At 36.2% G+C, this 23,418-nt stretch overlaps 1 protein-coding gene across 3 annotated transcripts in view; it reads left to right on the forward strand.

Moving 5' to 3' along the window:
• Positions 1-830: 830 nt before the first annotated feature.
• Positions 831-23,418, forward strand: part of LOC116427618 (opioid-binding protein/cell adhesion molecule homolog) — a 250,072-nt gene continuing 227,484 nt past the window's right edge. For all 3 annotated transcript variants that reach the window (XM_076366482.1, XM_076366481.1, XM_076366485.1), the window contains exon 1: positions 831-1,193. In XM_076366482.1, coding sequence (XP_076222597.1) covers positions 1,124-1,193 — 70 coding nt within the window. In that variant the 5' untranslated portion in view covers positions 831-1,123. The remainder of the gene's footprint in view (positions 1,194-23,418) is intronic.

The raw sequence follows: 23,418 nt of genomic DNA on the forward strand, positions 1-23,418 counted from the left end.
AAGAGAGGGGCAATAAAAAAAAATCAACAACCGGCGTAAAGTGGCAACATATTTTTCCGGGACAGTGTCATCAAGCATCTATAAATCAAACTTCGTGCGACAGTTCCGTTAAAGGCGTCCGCCATCTTGTCGTGTCCAGCGGAACAAGAAACCGATTTCCCGCGCAACGTTCCACAACAAGATACATTTAAATTAACCAAAAAAGGTGTCTTCGTGATAATCGAGGCTAGTCAACGATCCCGATCGATCAGGAATGATGACTAAAGCGGATCCAGGTATCTGAATCCAGTGAAACCAACCGAGTGGCACGCGCATCCGAAGAACCCCGGAGTCCGAGAACCGCGGGGCCGATTCTCCGACGATATTAAAACTCTAGGGGATCGAAATTACGGACGCCGCCGGTAAAACCGTACAAATGGATTCGACGAATCGATAATGCACAATTGTAAATCCTGGCCCCGAAGCGAGCCGCGTGTCTGATGAATAATACAATTCCTCTGGTCGCGTTTGGATCCTCGCCCTCTCCCCGGTCGCCCGGGGAAAAGCTCCGGATAGAATCGTAGAATCCTTATCGGCAGACGACCCGGCGCGATCGCAGACTTTGCTACTAGTGTACTGGCGGGTGCGTGAAATCTACGTTGCCACTAAAACTTTAGACAGATTTCGTGTCGCGACTGGTATCGCGGATTGTGCTTCGGTGATTCAGCGGGGAACCCGACGAGCGACGATTTTCCAGTGACGAATCGATCGGGACGAAAATTTACAGGCCTTCGAGGAACATATTGGAACTCGTCGAAGATCAGTGAAACGGTGGGTGTTGACCCACTGGTCTGGTTGCATGAGAAGTGGGAAAACGGGAGCGACGCGCGCCGAATTGAATTGCAAAGGCTCGATCAGTTATAGTTTTCGGCCGTGGCTCGCGTACGAATCGGAAAGGTAAATCTCGGCAACGCAGCATGACAGTGATGTGGGTGTATTTGGATCCTCGTGTCACAGTTTTCCTTCGATCTCTGTGAGTAACTGGCGCGGCGGCGGGGGCACGAGGCGCGCAACGCTCGTTGACGCTCCTGGGAGAGGAAGAACAGATACCAGAGGAATCCAAGGGGACGAAGAGCGTGACAGCATGAGGGAGCATCCGGGAAGGTGGCTGCATGTCGTGCTGTCGTTGATCACGTTTCTTTCGCGCCAAACCGGTGAGTTTGCAGTCTCTTTCATTCGGATGACGTGGGTAATGTCGATTGAGGAAATCGGTCGTCATGTAGGAAGTTTTTCTGGTATGTTTTTTTTTGTGAACACTGCGATCGATTAGAATTTAGGTGAAATAAACAGGATTCGGAATCTGCTGAATCATGTGATGCAGGTGTTCCTTGATTTAAATGCACTTTACAATTTTGGTGGAATGTGAATATTTCGGGGAGTTCTGGAAAGTTTGTAACTAATGTTTTGGCGTTAAATTAATTGGCTGCAATTTAGGAGTGTTTAAATATTGATTATGAAATTCGTAAGAGTATGAAGAATGAAGGGTTAGTTGGAAAGTGGATTTTAATAGTATCTCTGTTAATGAAATATACTACAGAACTTCAATGAAAACAGTTGATTTCAGAAACCAGGGAAAATCAAGGGAAAATTTTAACAATGGTCTATAATTTGCTTTAAATTCAAAAACATTCATATTGAAGATAATAGTGGCTTTACAACGGGAAGTAGTATATTCATGCCTTAAACTATGATTGCTTTAAATTCAAAAAGATTCATGTTGAAGATGATAGTGGCTTTAGAAAGGGAAATAGTATATTCATGCCTTAAACTATGATTGCTTTAAATTCAAAAAGATTCATGTTTAAGATGCTAGTTCCTTTACAAACGGGAGTAATATATTCATACCTTAAACTTTGTTTAAACTTTTACACAATCCACTTCTATAAAATTCACTATTCTCTTGTAGAGATTGAATAAACCGTCTTCTACTGTAGAATGATGTAATTAGAATTCCTTCATCAACTCCTGCTCCATATTTACACTTGAACGTTTCATTTTCACGGCGTTCCGTGATCTCGACGAATTTTTCGTCTGGGTCCTTGACGTGGCAAATTTATCACAAGAGTTCACAGCATCGCGGAACACTGACAGATAAGAAACTCCGAGTGCTTTCGCAATTATGGAAAGCCAGGCATTCCAGCAAGGCGTTCTTGAAAGTGTTTAATCGCTATCGCGTTCTAGTTGATTTCCATACAATGAATGGATTCATGAATAAAGGAGATCGCCAGAGATCTCTATTGAAGGCAACCTGCCAACAATTCCGACGGAACGAAACCGCTATCGATGTATGGAAGAATTTATAATGCCGATGATTGAAGTGAGCTGAAGTGAAATCGCGGTAGCAATAAATAGAATATGCATTAGGAAACATGTGTAATACAGCAACGACAGCTAAACTGTTAACCCTCTAGAGGGCCAATTTTTTCCGTGACTGTAAAAAAAGTCTGTGTAGTATAAAATTAAGAAATTAACAAATTAACGATGCATTAAGAAAATACTCGTTTTAATAATTCTATGAAAACGACTATATCTTGTAATTTGTAAATTACAATGACGAACTTCCACGTCTGAGCGTATAAAGGTTTAAGTTAATTAATTAATTTTATTCGTCACTTTGCTATGTACAATGAAATAAATCAATCAAATGTCAATATATTGATATATGACTACAAAGTCAAACGGGTTTATAGAGGATTGATATTAGATACCGGAAAAAGTTTGTACTGATTTTTAAATCAAAATTTAAACACAGAGAACGTGTTTGTAAAATGATTTTATTTTATAGCAATGGCATAAACGTAACTTGTTGTTAACGCAAATTTCATTAATTAAATTGGTGAGATACTGATTGAAATCGGCCCTCAATTAATTGCTAACAGAAAAACTGTCCAAATTATATTCGTTAATAATAATACTGTTTATACAGTCAGTTCGCTTCACTTTGTCATGATTGTATCTGTAACAGTTTTCGATCATTAATGACTTCTCAGCGAACAGAAAGTTATATATTTATCATAATAGTAAATTTATTATAAACGACAATGATTCACTTTATTTTGCTTGTAAAAGTATAAACTAATATTTACATTTATTATAAAATAAGGAATTAACAAATTCAATAGTGAACGCGAGTGAGAGAAAAAAAATAAATATTTCATTGGAATAAATTAATGTTTCAGTATTGTTCTCGATTTTCTTGGGGCAGGATGTTTCAATTGCAGCAATATATTACGTAATAAAATTCTAAACAATAATTACATACCAATTCTACTCAACTTGAAACAAACAATATTTTAATAAAGTAAATCGATACTACTTTAATACTATTCATGACTTACAGTTCTCGTTTAATAATTGTTTTACAATACTTCTTGATTCACATTATTTATTCCTTGAACCACGCGAATTTCCTGTTATTCTTATTCTTATGTTAATAGAAAAGCATACGAAACGTGATATTTTCAATTGTACAGGGAAAGTTTCGCCTGCCCGTTGCAGTTTTGTTTTCACAGGTGAAAATTGAATGAAACCAATTTTGCGTTGATGCTTGACGTATTCTCCTCGGTGTACGTTGTGTTACCTAAAACTTCCCGGAATTGGAATGTCCCACACAAACCGCTTGTAGAACAGTTTCGCATAGCTGGATATCGCGACGTACATAAGCTTCTTATGAATTATTACGTGAAACAGCATGACACAGTGTTATCCGACGTATTTCTTATCCGTTAATTTTTAACATCGCGTTAATATTGTTTTTTTAATCGTATGCATACATTTTGCGCATGCTGACGGTAAATTTTAATGAACGCAATATCAGCATGATATAAAATGGTGTAATGACTTCAAGGTGCTGGAGTAATTCGAAAGTAATTAAGTTTCTTGATAATTGATAGAGAGATCAATGTTAGGCCCGGATTAGGTTACAAATTAAATTTCTTCCTCGATTCTAATTAAAAGGGGTAACTCCACACAATTTATTTTACGAAGCTTCATTTTGAAGGAAGCTTCATAAACATATATTAAATGCACGATGAACCTGATTAAACTCAAGCAACTATTTTTAAATATATTTTTTACTTATACAAAATTTTTGATTAATTGTAGGAAGAAAAGATTTATTATTCTTTACTGTGATAAACTTATAAACCTTATAGTATATTCGCTTATTTATCAATCAAAGAAATCAAGTAAATAATTCTTTTACGTAAACATTGTAGATATTGTTGAATTTGATTTACTGTTTTGATCAAATTAACAATTGCCTTAATGTGTATACAATGGTTATACTCACAATACTGAAACGGTTCGCCAATAATTCAATATTATAAACAAGCAACACAGTTATTTGTATTATTAACAATACCCTACAACTAAACACTGATTACAATCATTATCAATAATATTCTGAAACACCAATTTCATTCAAACGATACGGTATGTTAGACAAAACATTAATTTACTAAAGTGTTCAAGTCCACGAAACAACAATCAAAGAAATTAATAAAATTGTATCATCAGAGATTCAACGAAATATTTTCATACTAAAATTGAAATGTAATTCCAATGTAATATTTAAGCCGCTCATCGACTAAATCGATGAACTCCACAAACCAAAAAGTTAAAGAAAACTGATACAATAGTATACATTGGTTTTTCAAACTTCTATTCAAATGGCAAATAAAATGGACATTATTATAGTTGCAGTTTGAATTTAACAATCATGTGGAATGCATAAAACAGTATATCCTTCAAATAATCTGTATCATTATTGCAATTTGCCACAGCTAAAGGAACTTCAGTTATTCCAGGGTACTGAACCTAACAATAGAGAAATGAATTTCAACTAGGAAAAGTTAGGAATCAATCGAGCGCGTTGACGATAAAATTTCAAAAAAAAACTCGGCAAGTGGAGTGAACCGATTTGGCCAATGAACGACTCATTTGTGAAATGAAAGGAGACATCGAGGGCCTGGCCGAATGAAAGTTAATCGATCTCGGAGCCCACTTGTAAATGAAAAAGCCGGGGCGCGCGATCCTTTTCAAGATGCCGAGGAAAGGCGCGCTGCCAATAATTCCGACACACGCCGGAATACCGTTATCGACATTCGTAAGAATTTATAATTCTGACGATGCCGGTGTCGTTGGTACACGCGAGGTGACAACGATCAAGAGGGCTTTAAACATCAATCTACAGGCGACGATTCTATCGGGCGCGTCAATAACTGGGCAGATTGAAAATGCTTATCGGTGTTTGCGAGAAATTGCGGTGCACGGAATAACGAGAAAAAAGATCGCGCGATAACAAATGGTTCGACGACCTTAAAACGCAGATGGAACCGTTTTCCATCTATCGATTGCTCCTGAGTAGTTCTTTCATCAGTGTTACGTCATGTATAAAGCAACCGTTTCCTTGAATCGTGATTTCAAGCTGGAATCTTCGTCTTTGTATACATGTTCCAATTGTAAATACACTGCAGACGTTTCCGTGAACATATTTTTCTATATTAATTAATCAGAAGAATAATTTTAATTGAATGGATCATTATTTCTTTTGGTAAAAGCTTCGAGAAGTTCAAAATTGTCTGATTTAATCGATAGTTCGTTATTGTGAAGCATACGAAATTTTCAAGATCGACGAACGAAAATTATAAAATAGGTTAATCTACATTTTTCCCCTTGTTCCACGAAAAATTCATTGTTTAGACTATTCTCTTGCGCTGGGAAGACGTGGCACGCACGCCGTGATGTTTTTATTCCAAGATATTCCAGATTGTTTCGAAATCTATCAGTTTGTACAAAGTTCTTGATAAATTAAATTATTGTAGATATTTGTATATAATGGGCGAAGACAAAATTCTTCGCGCGAGATCCCGTCGACTCTCTGAATTCGTTGGCAGTGAAAGCAGTTCGAAAATCTAAATAAAATGAAATTTTCCAACTAATAACACACACTTCGTATTTCAGCAATTAGTTATGCTCAATTATGACACAACTACTTTAATGTCAATAACTTGTTAGGAAAATAAATTTTCAGGCTTATTCTATATCTACGTTTACTCCAAACGTTAACATCAACAATAGAAACATATTATTTAACTTATATTTAAAACAGATGAATAACACTTAAATTTCTCCAATTCAGTTCAAAATTTTCACGAATCTGACGCGACTTCAAAGTCAAGGAGTGAAATTACTGATGACCAATTTCGGAAGTTCGCCAGTTATCCAGAACATCCGTGAAGTATACGAATATATAATAACGTATCGCTTAGAAAGCCTGATTATGTTGAAATCCCATATGTCACAGGCTCCGTTTATCTTCCATCGATCGCGACTCGTTTCACACGCGCGGCAACATCGTTTCGCCGGTAATATCGCGATAGTACGAAACCGTGGCGCGCTGAAAAAAACTCGAAACTCAATTATCCGGGCTTCCTAATTAACACGTTATTCTGCTTCTCGTGGAGCTGTTAGCTTAGGGAGAATAAACGTCGCCAGAATTAGCAGAACAAATTTTTCTCATCCCCGCGCCGATCCGGCCCCTCGAGTTCTCGAGGTTTTCGCCCATCAGCTTCGGTACAAGCCACCGGGTCGGCGCGGCCTGGATCACAGAAGATGAGGTGTCTGGAAATTCCATCGGGGCAAACTTTTACTGGGAGCATCGCTGAAAATTGCATTTTTAAGCGCAAGCTCATTTACCACTAATTAGCTTCGCCCGTGGAGCCATCTTCGACTCGAGGATCCCGACTTTTCTTGCAGTTGTCCACTCGTTACTTTGTTCCTGGTGACTAAATGCCGTATAAACGTCAGATTCAGTGTTTCATTCCCTGCTAACAGTTTCGTTCCTCTTCGGCTTTACATTTTCTTCGTCTCTGAAACTAAGATAATTTGTAGTAGAACCACTATTTTATGTGGATTACTAGCGAGTATGATTGTAAAGGCTTTAGCGAGAGCAACATGGTTTGCGTTCCTCTGTATTTTATAAAATGTGTAGGCTCTTAACGCATTGCGTACCATGATTGTTTTTAACCCGTTGTCCTATGATTCTTTCCTCAACTATAACTGATGAGACTACTTTGTCGTTAATAATTTATTGGAAAAACGAGAAAAATTCTCGGTCTACTTGCTCTAAACTATAATAATTGATAAGAGGAAAGTAATATTTCCGTTGAATTAAAAAAAATTGAGTTATATTATCTTTGAAATCTTCGCAACGAGTCTGACACGATATTATAAGGCAAAGGGTTAAGCCAGCTTCCTATGGCACCGGGTGGAAATGAAAATAGGCCAAATATATTTATATAATCTATAATACGCGTAATATGATTGATATGTAATCCGTATAAAAACTGTAACAATTATTTTCAGTTTCCTCAGACATTTATTACAGAATTCAAGTGAGACTATTGATTTTTAAGATCATTTCGAGTACTCAATGCTTTTACGATGTCAATAATTGCAAAACGAAAAACCCGAAACCATTTTGACTCGTAGTTCCAGTGTTAACAAAACGAATTCAAAGAATTTTCCAGTCTCTTTAAATAATTGCCGCTGTATATTGCGATTTGTTGTTTCACAGTGTTAGCTTTCACATTAACGTAAACCATTGTTAATGAACAGCAAGCAATACGTAGCGGGCAAATATTTTATAGATCGTTGACGTAAGAGTCATCGTATTGCTGAATTCGCGCGGAGTCAGCGGGCGTAATGGCTATGGGTGCCCCGCAGCTCAGGCCAGATTGATGGACATTTTTTTTTAAACCTGACTAAAAGTAATTTTGATCCCGAAATTGATGGTCCAATTTTTTATATCAATATATCCTGTGCAACGCGAAGGGAACAAGTTTTAGAGGGACCATATGTCACGAACGAAATATTTTTCGGGCAACCATTCTTAATCTCCGCGCAGCGGTGTTTTTATTTTGTAACTTTTATGGACATTTTAAATCTTTCAAATAGTTTGGTTACCGCTGTTGACGAAAAACTAGTAGTACATAGACAATTTTTCATGCAGGAATGAATAAGATGATTGTTGAGCTTCGCAGTTAGTTACGGCGATGCTCTGGCTCAGTTTCAGATTAGTGATGCTGAGCCTGAATGAAATATGAGAAATAATGAGATTTTCGATGAGTTATAATTGGATCGATGTCGATACGTTAAGTTGTGGAATTCTTCGTTAGAGATTCCGTTGATTCATATTGTTTGTGGAACTCTTCGGTTAGAGATTCCGTCGATGTGTGTTATTGTGGAACTCTTGATGAGAAATTCCGTCAATATGTGCTGTGGTGGAACTCTTCGTTAGAGACTCCGTGGAACTCTTAGTTAGAAATTCGCTGATATGTGTTAAGATCTACTCTTAAATAGGTGGCTGTAAGGGTAGCGTCGGGGGATGAGACACGCGGATTGGTTGTTTCCTAGAGTTCTACGTTTTGGACAGGGAGGAGGCCGTTTTTCCTGATTGGTGACAGTCACCGGAAAGTTGACCACCTCCAAGTCCATCGGTCACCTGCAGGTATCGAGAGTACCTTCGCGTGACGTCATGGAAATTCCGCGTGCCTCGACCGTAGCAGGTAAAAAACGATGGCTTCATAAAGTTATTTGAGCTACGATCCCTTGAAAGATTTAGAGGAACGTTGACGTAACGGTGTTTCAATTTGGGACACCGAGCGTCAACAATGATGTATGAAATAGCTGAAAAACTGAACAAATAATCATGATCCTTATACATTAAGTTACCTGCAAGCATTAAACCGTGCATTGTCAATTTTTATTTAATCAGCAACTTCTTTACATTTGACAAACTTCAGATTCAACTTTATCAAATAAACATTCATCCGACAGTAACACCTTGTCTTCACAACTGTGCCCGACAGAACTACTTTATCTTTAATAATTTAGTAGAAAAAAAGGAATTACACTTATCCTGTGTCTACGTTTGCTCTACAGATTAAAGATTGATAAGAAGCAAATAATACTTCATGTACATGAAAACTAACTAACGTTCAGATCTCTCGTATACCCTTGAAAATTTTTATCACAAATCGAACTGAATATTATAGTAGTAGTTAATATACAGCTTCTACTAATCTTCGCGCGAAAACTGACCTCAAGCAAATTTACACATTACTCGTCACAGTTCACATGCCACAAAGTAAAAGTACCGAATCCCACGTGTGTACTCGGTGTCACGCGAATTCCTCGTAAAACGGAAGCGAAGAAACGATTAAACCGATGGCAGGCCACAGTTCTAAACGCGATACCACTTCGATCTTGATACGTCGAAGGAAGTTGTCCTGGAATTGTGTACACAGGCGGACATGTTACACGTTTGCGGAATGTGGTTGATTGTTAGACGAGAACCCAATTTGCCAAACTCAAGTTCGTCGTTAGGAATGGGGAGTGCACCGCAAGGACGTTGCGGCGTTCTATCGAAGTTGTAGCAGCTGATATTATGCCGTGTTCGGGGTACCAACCGGGGCTGGATATTGTGGATTTAGAGCATACCTCGTTTCAACTCCATCGGAGAATGTCAAAATTAAACCCGGAATCATTGGTGCGTTATTAAATCCCCGTGTACCGGCTGCAACTCCCGCGGCTTTATTTCCATTCGATTATCGCAACAAGTGGCTTATTAAGTAATTCCGTCCTGCCTTGCGCGTATTTGCGCTGTCGCGAGTACTTCGGCCGCGCAGTATTTCTGAATACAAATGCGCCAGGCTCACGATCAGACGCGTCTTAACATGCGCTGCACTGTACGTAGACGCTGCATTATAGAACTAAATATGCGAAACAGGAAAATTACCTGTATGATTAGGATAAGTTGGGAAGAGATGGCTTTTGTAAACGATCTATCGCATTAAGATGCGCACTGTGGAATTTACTTTGAAAAGTCTCTCGTTTCGCGCGCAATAAGATGAAAAAATGAATTGCGCATCTGTCAAACGCAGGACGAATGCATGTAGGGTATATTTGAATGGAAAACCGAAGCAAAACAAAGAAGAGGAAGAACAAAGAATTCAGCGTTGAAAGAATTAGTATCATTTTAAGCTTTAAGATTATGTGTATACTCGTCAAGCACAGTTATTTGGTCAACTGGTCGTTGAATGAATAGGGTAATAAGCCTGATTTCGTTTAGACTGTCAAATTTCTATATTTCCAATTGTTTATAGCGTTACACTAAATGTATAGAATCCTCTTCGATTATTCGCTTAATGTGCTTTGATAAATAACAGAAGGAAATACATTTATAAAAGCAAATGCATATTAAGAGAATAGTCAAATAGACTTCTGTGTTTTATTCAGTGTACGGTTATAAACAACCAGAAATACAGAAATTTGACAATTTAAATGAAATCGGGCGTGTTACCCTATTTATTCAACGATAACAATAGACAGCTGACACTTGTATAGGTACGATTGACTATCACAAAACTTCCGATGTAAAAAGATAGCTGTTAATTATTTAATATTATGTACTTATATAATTAGTACTATAAATGAATACTAATATACTGTTAAATATAAAGTAGAATATATTTTTATTCTTACAAGTAAACATTATTATTGTTGCATTTAATACAAATTATTTTTAAAACCGTGGACAATTTTAGGATTGTTGATATGAGACAAATCTATTTGGAATATTTTTTCCGGCCTTGTTAAAATCATTTCAGAAGCCAGGAAGGAAGGCAGCGTCACTTTGCTGGTGTGGGCAGTAATTCACTGTATTTCACCCGTTTGATCAAGAACAGATCTCGTTCTACTCTCCAGGTCGAGTGCAGACCCTATTCATTTTGTTCGTTCAAGGACAGGTCCCATTCGATTCGTCTTATCAAAAGCTATATCGTTCCGACCTACTTATCTAATTACTTCTCATTCTGTTTTCGTTATTAAGAAATTAATATACGATAAAACGTGAATTTAACGTAATGTTAACGAATTGCGATGTAATTTCGCTAGTATGATAAATAGATCGTGGATATTTACGAAGACAAAAACTTCTGTGGATTAACTTATAGAAAAATGGAATAAGTACGTTTCTTTAGTGACTTTTTAATAACTAACTAAAATATTTATATTTAACAAGGAACTGTTCGGTTGATTCAAAAGTGTTAACGTTTTTTTTTATAAGAAATAAGAAGAGTAAGAGTAATAGTTTGAACACAAATGTTATTCGATTCAATGAAAACAATTTTTTTATTAACCACGTACACGAAACGTCGAAATTGTTGCATCAATCTAATAGTAGTTTTATCTAAGATCCTCATAATGCGATTACATTACGCTTCCTTCAAATCTTCAAACGATATCCTAATTGATCGCCAAACCGATTATATAACGATTACGTTAATGATGTACCTCATAACTTCAATAAATGTCAGGAAGCAATGAAAATGCCATTGAAAGGAACAGTTAAGCTAACTGCCCCCGTAACGTGTATTAATTTATAATTAACGTACCTAAAAGCGTGAAAAGGTGCAGAGTCTAGACGTAACAAAGAATCTATTATACGCACTCTATAGAACTTCAGCTACAAGGATTCCAATGGAAAGATTATTTAATGAGATTCAGTCAATTATGTAATTAAATACGATGCTTTGAAGTATACCACGGTTTTAATCAATTCCATTCGCTATTACGGTATCACGACGGTCGTCAACTTTGTAATTAACCTTCATAATTACTGCATCATAATTACTGAAACGTCGAACAGTTTTTTAAACCTGGTGCACTCCTTCATTTATCCATACATTAAAAATGCCATTTAAAAAAATGTAGTTAGCATTATGCCATTTAAATTAGTTAGCATTTTGCAGTAGACTGAAATTCAAATCCAAATTCAAATTCAAATTTCCGGATGAAATCAGGCCGCGGTTAATTTAACAAACTTTAACACTTGACGGACGAGTGGTTTCATGCCTATCTCTCTCCAGTTACGGGCATTTTTTATGAAATGATATAAACCTTAAAATAATTATAATTATATATAAAAATAATATTCTTACTAGTACGGTATTTTGCAAAACATTAAGTTAGCGTGAAAAACACGGATCCACGTGTGCCCTTGCCATGCAATATCGAAATTAACGAGAATAATTGAATCTCAATTTTCGTTAGTTCGAATTGAATACTATATTTCTGTTATTAACTGTTATACTTTAAAGTAACCGTAGATATAGATGAATGCGGAATTCTCCTTTGTTTCTAGTAAATGATTAATATCAAAGTGATTATTGCGGGCGCAGTTATGGAAGAAATCACAGGTTAACGGGTTAAATATTACACAAACAAAATGGTACTATATGAAATGAGAAAATGATTGGATCAGGAGAACCTGAAGAGTGCAACAGGGTTAAGCGAAAATTTTTCAGCTGGTTCGACTAGCGAATGGCAGCCACGGCCGCGAGAACAATGAAATAGACAAAGGGATGAAACGTAAACTATCGGTTGGGCTTGTCAAAGTGATTCACGCGAATGGTCAATAGTATTATGCAAATGATCCGTAAAATTATTGTACCCTTCGGGCATCGGCAGACTAGAGCGTAACGGAACTTACTCCGAAAATTATTAGAAAGCTTTTGTGCCGAGGAGCTAATAACATCAGCGCGAAAGGACGCGAATAACGCGGCTCCGTGATCGTGTGAAATCGGATCCATAACGGTAATTATGTAATATGAACTATGTCAATTGTATTAAGGATGCGAAGCGAAAAGTCGTTATTTCCAAGTTTGCGCAATTGTTTTCGTTATAAACGGATATTTTATGTATATGTACGCACTTGAATTTCAAATTTGACCGTACCATAGAAGATTTTGAAAATATTCAATACAATTTTTAACTAACTAATTTTTAACTAAGCTAACTTAAGTTTTGCAGCGCGTTTTGGGTACTTTTGAAAGAAATCGGGATTGGTTAAAGTAATTTGTAATGTAGAAGGTGAATTGTTATATGAATAGAAAATGAAAGTGACTTTTTCGAATTCTTTTCTTATAGAAATAATCAAATGTTTTATCGATAAATTTTATGGGTAGTATCCTACTGAACTCCGTTTTGTATATCGCAGATACAAATTGTCACGTTTCGTTAACTTGTAATGTATACTATAGGGAATGCGTAAGCAAACAAAGTAGCGTTCGATTTAATGGTGTATTATGTAAACAGAGTTAATGGTTAATTATTTGTTCAGCGTTACGACAGTTAATTATGAATTTCGTATTAAGTAGTAGATAACGAAACGTTGCGTCATTTGCATCCCGAATGGAATAGGAAATTAATTATTTCATTATTAAGATAATATTTCGATTGTATATAAGGAAATGCACGTTTCGAGTCAATTCACTTATTACTTTCTGATTTGTTACGTAATTTTATTCCCGTACAAGTCACTGAATTCGATGGTTTCTCACGTGGACGCTCTTACATAAGAGAACGGAAATGTGCTACAAGAGAGATGGAGGATAAGAATGGAAGAACTACACACAAAAGAAAGACAATGGAGTTTCATTCGTCTGTTTGCTAGAACCAAAACGCCCCTAAGAACGTCTCACTCTGAAATTGGAGTGAAATGTTTTCACCCAGTTGTAACAAGGAAGGGATCTATTCTCCATATACACTGCTTTTGTTACGAACATTCTAGCAGACATAAAAACCATTCTTAGTACTCTTAACAATCTTAAAATATTCACTTCTACTTTTAAACTAATTACACAACCAATTCCCATATAATCTTATTTAATCATTTCTATTGAAATCTAAACAGTGAGTTCTTTATAAATAAATAAGTTCACACTAAATTACAAGTAACTCATTCGTATTCTGTATTTTTCCTACTTTTAAACTAATTATACAACCAATAACTATATAATTTTATTTACTAACTTCTATTCAAATCTAAACAGTGAGTTCTTTATAAATAAAAAGGTTCACACTAAATTACACTCAAATTATTCGTATTCTGTATTTTTTCAAGAAATAGGCTTACCCTGTTTTCACAATGAAATGTCCATGTGATAACGTGAAAACCGTTGCCATTGGTATCTAACAAATAATTAATAAATCTTGGAAATCCACAAAATACGGAATATTGTGCAAGCCGTGAACGTACCAAATACAATAGGAAAAAGTAATGGTTTATCCGGAGAAAGAAATAACCGACAAATTGCGTCCCATTTTGTTTGCAGATAACTCGTATAGCGGGTTCACGGCTAAATCAGTTTCCGCCGTGGAAAAAGAATTACACGATCATCCAAAAGAGCAATGGACCTGAAATCGGTATAACGGTTTCCAAGGCACGTCCAAGGTTATTAACTTGGTCTTTCTCGTTACGAGGAGCGCGCGCGATCGGAATCGCTTAGATGTTTCGATTCACTCCACCCCCAGCAACACCGAGAAAATCTTAGACACCCTTTATTACCGTCTCCGAAAGTTCGTATACCCTGTTCACGATGACTTATGGTATTATTAATATAGAAAATTAACTTCGGAGCTCTAGTCGATGAGATTTTTATATAAATTTTTTAATACCAAAATATATCATTGCTTCCTTTGTTGATGCACTATAACAACAGATTTGTTTAACGCGAAATCGTTACATCTCTTCAGAAGTAATTTATCGGATTAATATCTGAATCATGTTATGGAAATTTATTGATAAGAGAATATGATTATATTTTCATTATCGATGGGAGTGAGAATTATTAAAAAAATGTTTGTAAATATTATATCTATAATATTGTATTTATATAATATTATATTTATACTTATATAATTTGTATAATATTATTTTCATTATTGTTACACTGTATGTATTCAAAGAGTTTGCAAATATTTTAACGTTAGTGATTTATATAGAACGATTCAACGAAAATATAATTACGTATCTGTCGTTGAAAATTTTTGAACAAGTTCACTTTTAAATGGAGCACTGTGTAAATTAATCTCGCATAGTGACTTAATGAATGTATGTCGCTTGAATGAACAATCACTCGTAAATGTGATGCATTACGTGCAAAAGTCATTATTCATAATTTCATTAATAGATTTCCCATTATCATTTACTTACTGTTGCACGAGCGTCGAAACTAAAACAAAACCACGGGAAATGATAAAATCGGGCGTGCATTGCAGTTCCTGCGCGAAATGGAAGCAGTTTATGCATGAGGTGAGCTGTCCACGTTGTATTAAAATAGAAATGCAATCTTTTCGCTATTTCTACTGCAAGTTAATCACTTCAATTACGCAAATTTTAATAACGACACGGCGCACTAGGGGAAAACGGGAAATGTCGGAATGAAGTTCATATATTCTTTGCCGTATTCGTTAGGAATATTTGGAATTTCCAGCTTGACGTTGTTCTGGCAAAGAACACGTTTTTAATAGTAGAAAATGTTATTACTACGAAAGAGTTATGTACTTCATAGAGTGGAACAATGTTATTTCCCCATTTGAATTGCAACGAATAATTCCATTGTTAACATACAACGAAAAGGAATTTAATCTTCCCCAAATCTTAATTATATAAATCAAATATAGTTAGGGGAAATTCAAAATTTTCGTATCTTCAGTACTATAGATTTTTGACTAATTTAATAATAAAAGGTGCTGTATCCCACGATTAATCACTAGAATATGATAATAATATAGTAATATAAGAAAGGTTATAAAATTTCAACATTATATTTTCTTAATAATAATTTCAAAAATTTACTGTTTGAAATTATATGAAATAACATAAAATATAATATCAGCGATTACTGCTAACAGCAAGAAGAAAATGACAAAATTTCGCTAGTACATTCAGGAAACAGTAATAAAAAGGAAATATATTTTTGATAGTTGTACGTATAACTTTCGAACATGAAAACGATCACATATGTTATGAAGAATCCTGAAAGAACTCGAAGAAGATGGGAACATATCGACGAAGAAAAATCGTGTCTGCGTTCGTTGAATCATCTGTAAAACAGTATTATTTTCTTTTCTGAGTTCGAAACTATATAGCATTATACGATTGAAATATAAGATCTTCTTTTGATGACTTGTTTCCACTCGGTCTGAGAAAATCGCTGACAATTCGGAACTCACGCAACTGCACTTTTGTTTTCACGACTGTTAATAACGTGCTCAAACAGGAAACCTGTTGTTGAACTCGTTCCTTCGCGCGTAAAGAGATTGAACTCCAAAGGAATATAAAACGTAGTTCGAATAGCAAGTATTTATTTAACGCTAGGTTTATTCTACAAATTTTGTGTACAGTTTATTCTATCGTTCCTGAAAGAATTGATGTTCGTTCATTTCGATCCTGGAAATTAGAGTTTAAAAATAAATAATTATTGTACATGTTTGTGTAACTCCAGCCATCAACATCAACGTAAAATGTTTATCAAACAACCTTTACAAATGCTTCAAATTGACTGATTCTTTCAACGATCAATTATTTAGTTTTCCAGATAAACACGTAATTCTTCTTCGTTTTGCTTTAGCTTTTCGTTAGAATATATTACAGGTGAATTTGTCCTGTGTTTGATCAGTATACACATCATTATTTCATTCGATTCCGATCATTATCAGAGATTTTTGAAATTATATTCCACGATTAATAGGTTGTTTGGTGGTTAGCTTTATTTATGGCTTGATAAATAATTCCTGCTTGATTTAATCTTCTTTTTATGAGTATCATCCATCTTTCTTCAGATTCAAAGGCTATTCATTGCCAACAAGACGTTTGTACGCCATTGTTCATCTATATAAAGGTGATTCTAATATTCGAGCCGAACTATATTTCTGTGCCAAGTGAAATTAGTATGAAATTATAAAAGGGAAAATGTCGTGAATGAACCAAGTGGTTGAACTTAAATCGGGGCGAGAAAGAAGAACTTAAATAAAAGAAGAACTTAAATTTGCCAATCATTGTGTCCACGAATTCGATAAAATATCAGATCAAAACTGATAACTACAAATTTGTCAAAAGAAACGATCAGAAATTGACAATTCTGGCTTTTAAGAATGAATTTAAATTAACTAAACGATTGTCCGACACTATTTCTAACATGGCATTAACGCAAACAAGAAGATACTATAAATAAGTAATAAAGCGTTCTGAAACTATACGAGAAGCTATTAAACAAAATCAATAACGTATAATTTGATAAGCTTCAATTCGATAAAATCCAATGTTCTTTCAAACTTTCTCAAAGTGGATTACAGAATTTCTCGTCTAATCCAATAACAAAGAAAAGGATGTATAGTGAATGTTAGGAGGCATTTTTTTAAAAGACAAATCATATGCTCGCTGTTTTCGTAAAATCCTACAATGTGATTGTGGGTGTGGTTTGCCTGCGTGTATTATCGTTTTCGAGCTTCGAAAACGATATGATCTCGATCCCTTCTATGGAGACGTAAACTGAGCCGTATTCAAAGCCCTAACAAGTCGAACTCTTGACCTGCTTTCGATGGATACTTCAAAACGCCGACGGTATAGATATATTCGCCGGTGCCGGCGAATTACGTGGAACGGTCTCGCAAAGGTTGAATTTAATATGTGCAGAAAAGCTCGCGCTTCAACGTTACGTATAATTAAAGGAGCGTGAAGGATCTGATTAGAAAATTCAGTTTCTGAGATAGTCTTGTTCCAGAAGTTTATGGGCCTGCAGTCTGGCCTTTGTGCGCTGTCCTATAGTGTGAATTATGCCGTGACCATTTGTCAACTATGAAAAGGATAGATCTCGTCTTGGAAAAGTGTTGAATAGAATTCGCGAAGTTTATGCAAATCCAGGTTTGTAGTGTGCGTTCACTTTAGTCTAGCAGAAAAGATCAGATGTAGTGTTCGAAACGGTAAATTGAAAGTAAATTTGATTATTTTCGATAATGCTGATAATGGTGGGAAATCGATTTCTAATTTTTATTCAAGGAGAATGTAAAAATAAGTATACTTTTATCGATTCCTAGCGAATAATGTAGATTACTGATGAACGTTTCAATTTATAGAAATAATGAACGATTTTGTTGATAGATCGTCTATATCATTGGTGGGAAGAAATCGTTTTAATTGAGGTGCTAATAACATAAGGAAATAATTATTTCACCCGAAACGAGATGATTATTTTTGAGATACCTATAGATTCAAATTTTGAATATTATTGACGGATATTATTAGATTTTTGATAATTGCACAATGTTTTATACATACGCGTTGCTTTTAAGAAACATAACAAACGCGTTACAATTATTAGAATAAAAACGTGATATAACGACGTTATATTTTATAGAAAATTTGAACGATTTTGCCTGGACCGTCGAGAGGAAATATTCAGAAAAGTAACTCGGAACGTTTCGAATTGGTCGCCGTGAGAGATTATGATATTCTTTATTGAAACGATTGCACTGGTCAGTGGACAATCGTCGGAGATGTACGTCAGGATGAACAGAGATGTTCCACGGTATTCTATCGCAATTGAAAAATAGCTACAATTCATGAAACATTCTCCTGGACTCTCTGACCCAGTTCCCAGTGCCAATGCAAAGCTCGCAGAAAATGGGTTTCCCAGGGTTTTAGAAGTGCCGGAAGAATATATTCGGTGGTGGCCATTTATCTTTGGGAATGGTGAAGTCAAGTCGTCACGGAAAATTTGGTCGCTATACGTTACAAATCACGAACGTATATTCCAAATTTTTATTTCTCCGAAACTAAACCTCTTCACGTCTCGATTCTATTCAATCCTGTGAAATATATATTTTTTCTTCCACTTATGGTTAAATGAAGCTTTTGGTAGAGAGTGATAAATCATTTCGGTGTTATTTCTTGATTGGTACATTTGTAGACGTAACATGCAAATTGTAGCTGGCGAAACTAATTATTCGAATATTTTTGAAGTTGTAGATAGAATACAGGTCTGAAGGAGTTAATTTCTCAGAAGACAGTGAATATGGCTACTGTTGAGAAAAAGTAATACAAATTTTGTTACCATTTCGACGAATTTTAGGAGCATGTAATGAAAAAGATTCAATGAATATAAATCCTGTTTTCATATGAAATTTAAAGATTTATTTTCATGATTGCGTTTATGAGGCATATTGAAGATATCTTTTGTCCATTTCAATATGTACTCTTTGTATTGTCCCGATTATTATCACTCATATTATCATAATTAACAGCTAGTGACATTGCGCTGAAAATGTGTGTTACATGAACATCAGTGAAAATAATTAGTAATGAACAACCACGTGAGCTGGGCAGTTCTGGAATAACAATGAATTTTCAACAATCGTATAATTGACTATGGAAATTAATGGTAAATAATTTCGGTTTTTGTTCGTTACAGTTGTTCGACTAATTACAGTTAAGATTAAAACACATTTACATTCGAAACTGAATTTATTTACTGTATAGTATAATACACACTACTGAAATTACACCACTATTGTATCTGTTAAATTGTATGTAAATAAATAAGAAATAAACAAGTTTGGCAGAGTTGAATAAATCAACTAATTAAGTCCTCTGGAATTATTCTGACAATGAGAGATACAAGTCTACAGATTTCACGTTTACAGCTTCCATTTTCAGAGATGTGAGCACACATCATAGTTAAAATTGATATTCTTCATCTCATTGGTACTAGAACCTTCGAATGCTGTATCGCCCCCGAGACAGCCCCTGTGAAAAATCACAGTCTATAAATCCATAAGGAACAATACATCTGAGAACACATAAATTCCATTTCACATTCTCCTGTTCCTCGTGGATTTACTGCAGATACCATTCGGAAAATGAAGCTACATTTTTCAATACACTCCATGTTCGGAAATCTTATTGAAGTCTGTAGTATATGGTTCGGAAATTAAATAATTAAGCAGTAGAATTATTTTCCTCGGACATCCTCAGAAAATAAGAACTGAATTACATTCGTTTGTAAATTATTATATAATGATTAGAGGGAACAGCGACTAAAAATCAAATAAACAACGATTTATTAGTTCTTTTAGTGATGTTATCAGGTTTGAAATAAAATGTAAATGTTACATTTTTAAACGTTTAAGTTTCAAATAAGTAACAGCAGGGGTCTAGGTTCGATAATAATTTATTGTAACGAATAAAGCAACACACGGCGGAAAATTTATCATCGGTACTTGAGAAAGAATATTTAACGTATCGTGAATGCTGTTTGATTTCGACTGAGCTGCTGACGTCCGCAGTTCGAACCATAAATAAGGGTTGATGTGTGGGATAATTCAGTCCTGTTTAGTGTATCTGACACCTAGATGATTCAGTAGACAAGGTACAAATGACCAAAAGTCAGCATTACTACGAATAGCTAAGTTGTTTTGCTGGAATCCTTATTTTTAACGAACCCACCCAAATTTAACACAGAATACATATTACATGTATGAAAGTTTAAATGATCATGTGAATTTTATATATTTGCAATACTTTCTTTGAATTTAATGCATTTATTTAAAGTTACCATATTCAAAATATTAATGTGCTTCCTGTTTTACCTGGAGCACAATAGAAAACGATTTTTCAACAGAAATAAAAATTTCTCTTCGATTTAAAGTTACTGGAAATTACTGAATAAAACACTACGTAAACTTTCGATGTCTAGTTTAAACATGCGGAAGAGATAATTTTATGTATGTCGCAAAATCAATGCTTAAGCCAGGAGCAAAATATTGTTTTCTGTTAAAGTATTGGCCTATATTAAGAATAAATTGTTGGATTACCTCGTAGGAAATATTAAAAGCAACGTTATCGTAATTTATATTAACTCGTCGACGACACGTATAACAGCAGTGTTTAACTATTGGATTCCTGTGAAAAACTTCACCTGCAATCTCCAGCTTCCAATTAAGCAAATTGTTCGGCAACTATTCCAGAACAATTTATTACCTGTTCACAAGAATCCGGGTTGCGGCATCGATGCGACATAATTTATTTCCTATTCCTGCGTCTTGCGAGTATGCGTAAGTAGGGCATGAACCCTGCGAAATTCCCGGTAATTGCAACAGTACACGTTGGAACACCCTGTGAGCAATTAGTACACATCACTTCATTAGAGGACGCGTAGAATTAAATCGAACTGCTGACAGGTTAGTAGTGTTCCGTCATTTTCCCGGAAAATTCCATGATAAACAGCATTTCATAAGTATATTTCAACGAAGAACAGACCAAGCGTTAATGAAAGACAATTATTGTTGCTCATAATCTTCGCTATTCAAATGAAAATTTGCAAACCGAGATAAAACATTCTTATCTTATTCATCTCTGCTTATTTCATAACCAAACATCATTAATCAAAAGAATTTCTTCAAAATATTACTCATGATCAAAACAGATATCCCAAAAATATTTTACCTCGATACACCAAAAAACAAAAGAGAAAAGAAACGAAACAGGAACTACAATAAATTGAAGTAAAACAAATCTATATACGTACAGTCGGACATTCATATTCGAACGATACTACTTCAAAGAGAATACCAATGACGCTCGCGTATCAGTGCAACCGCTCACCCCGAAAACCAACCCCAACTGCGTCGAAAGCTAAAATCCAAGTCACAAGAGCACGCGAATAATCCCCCGAAAAATTGTGAAATCCGAAAAACCGTATCATAATAAACATCACTGGAACCCGCGGTAATCAATAAAGCGTCGCGTTACCATAATAAAAATCGCTTGTGTCGCCGGCAGCTGATACATTCATAAACGCGTGCAAAGTGTCTCGCAACTGAATCGCATCAATGCATCTCGGCCGCGGAACAATACTCGAAGGGAAGCGGCTGCCGAAAAAAACCCACCGCTCGCGAATCCAATTAAAGACCGCGAGGAATGACCACTCCAGTCGCGAACCGAAACCCCATACTATTAACGCAACAATAAAAGGGAAAGAGGAGAAGAAAAAAGAAACGTTTATTCCTGGTCCAGTATTCGTTTCAATAAAATTTTCTCGTCGCTCGCTCGCCGACAAACATTTCCATTCGAATAATTCCGTGTGTCCATTGCTCCGGCCGCGTTGCAACGGTGGCCGGCCGGCAAAAAAGAAGCAGATCTTCGCCTGAAAAAAAGCAACTGCCGGCGAGAGAGAAAGAGTCTGGCGCACATAAATCTATATAGAACAATACATCTGGGGTAACACACAAATTTCTCTCCTCCCTCGTCCCCGGGTTTTTCCTCTGTTCCTCTCTGCCGCGCGCGGCGCGGCCGCGAACGGCGTATCGCAGATACCATTCGCAGATGAAACTGCATTTTCACCACTTTCGGGATCAATAGTGCATCCGCGGCGAATACATCCGCGCGTCCTGAACCCCTCGTGTCTCTTATTGTGGTTGAAGAATAGCTGCAATCCCGAAACATCCGTGGATTCTCTGACCTCTTTCAAGAGGGTCTTCGTCGCGCCACCCCCTCCGCAGCTTCCCCCTTCCCGCAGACACCCTCCCCCCGGACCCCTATCCACAAACGCTGCATCCAACCACTACACGAGCCCGGCTGTTTCTGTTCTCCCCTGCTGGAGCACCTTTTACTTAGCGTGCGCGGAGCGTGTATTTCCGTGTGCACACCATTCAAGTGCCATCTGTCGTGGAACTTTCTGCTTCCACACGTCTTCGCGTTTTCTAGTAATTCGATGGAACGGTAAATTGCTTCTCTTTCTTGCAGCGCTCGGGCTTGGCGCCGGGACGTACGGGATTTCCGGGGGAGACTTGCGAAACTGTCGCTGTGACGCTGGCCTCCGCCGGCCGAGAACCCCCATGTCGATTCTGGGATATATGTAATGAGTGTTCTTACCTTGTTTCAAAACAACTGTAATAGAATTACAATGTTTGGGCCGCAGTTGCGGGTAGTTTGGGTGAAGGCTGGCGGAGCTCTTCGTGGAGGTTTAATTGATTTTTTCATTTGAATTTGGTGCTAGTTACTCTTTGGTCGTGGGTGAAGTTGATTTGCGTATTGTTGCGTGAGGAGTCGTTTGGTGGTTAGAGGTCATTCGTGTTGATTGCTATTGGTTGAGACTTTTTAGATGTTTAGAAGAATAGTAATAGGTGTAGTGAAGTATTACTCTGATGACCGACGCTTCGAAATTGCTTGAAGACAATTGTAATATTCGTGACTGATATTGAACGACAATGTTTAGTAGCGTTAGTAAGTTGATAATAGTGTAATGCAAGGACTGTGATGGTAAATAATTAATGAGTACTACTATTTATCTTTACTACATTAGAATAAGTGTTACGTAAAACGTTCAAGATTTTCGTGGCACTTAATGTGTTTATTATTACTTAGTTAAGCGATTGTTTAACTGTTCCTCGAAACAACTCGATTCACTCCTTTGTTATAATTCGTTTAACGATGTTTTGCAGTTTATTCTTTATTCCCGCATTTTCTTACTG

The sequence above is a fragment of the Nomia melanderi genome, chromosome 1 (genome assembly GCF_051020985.1).
Source record: "Nomia melanderi isolate GNS246 chromosome 1, iyNomMela1, whole genome shotgun sequence".
Lineage (NCBI taxonomy): Eukaryota > Metazoa > Arthropoda > Insecta > Hymenoptera > Halictidae > Nomia > Nomia melanderi.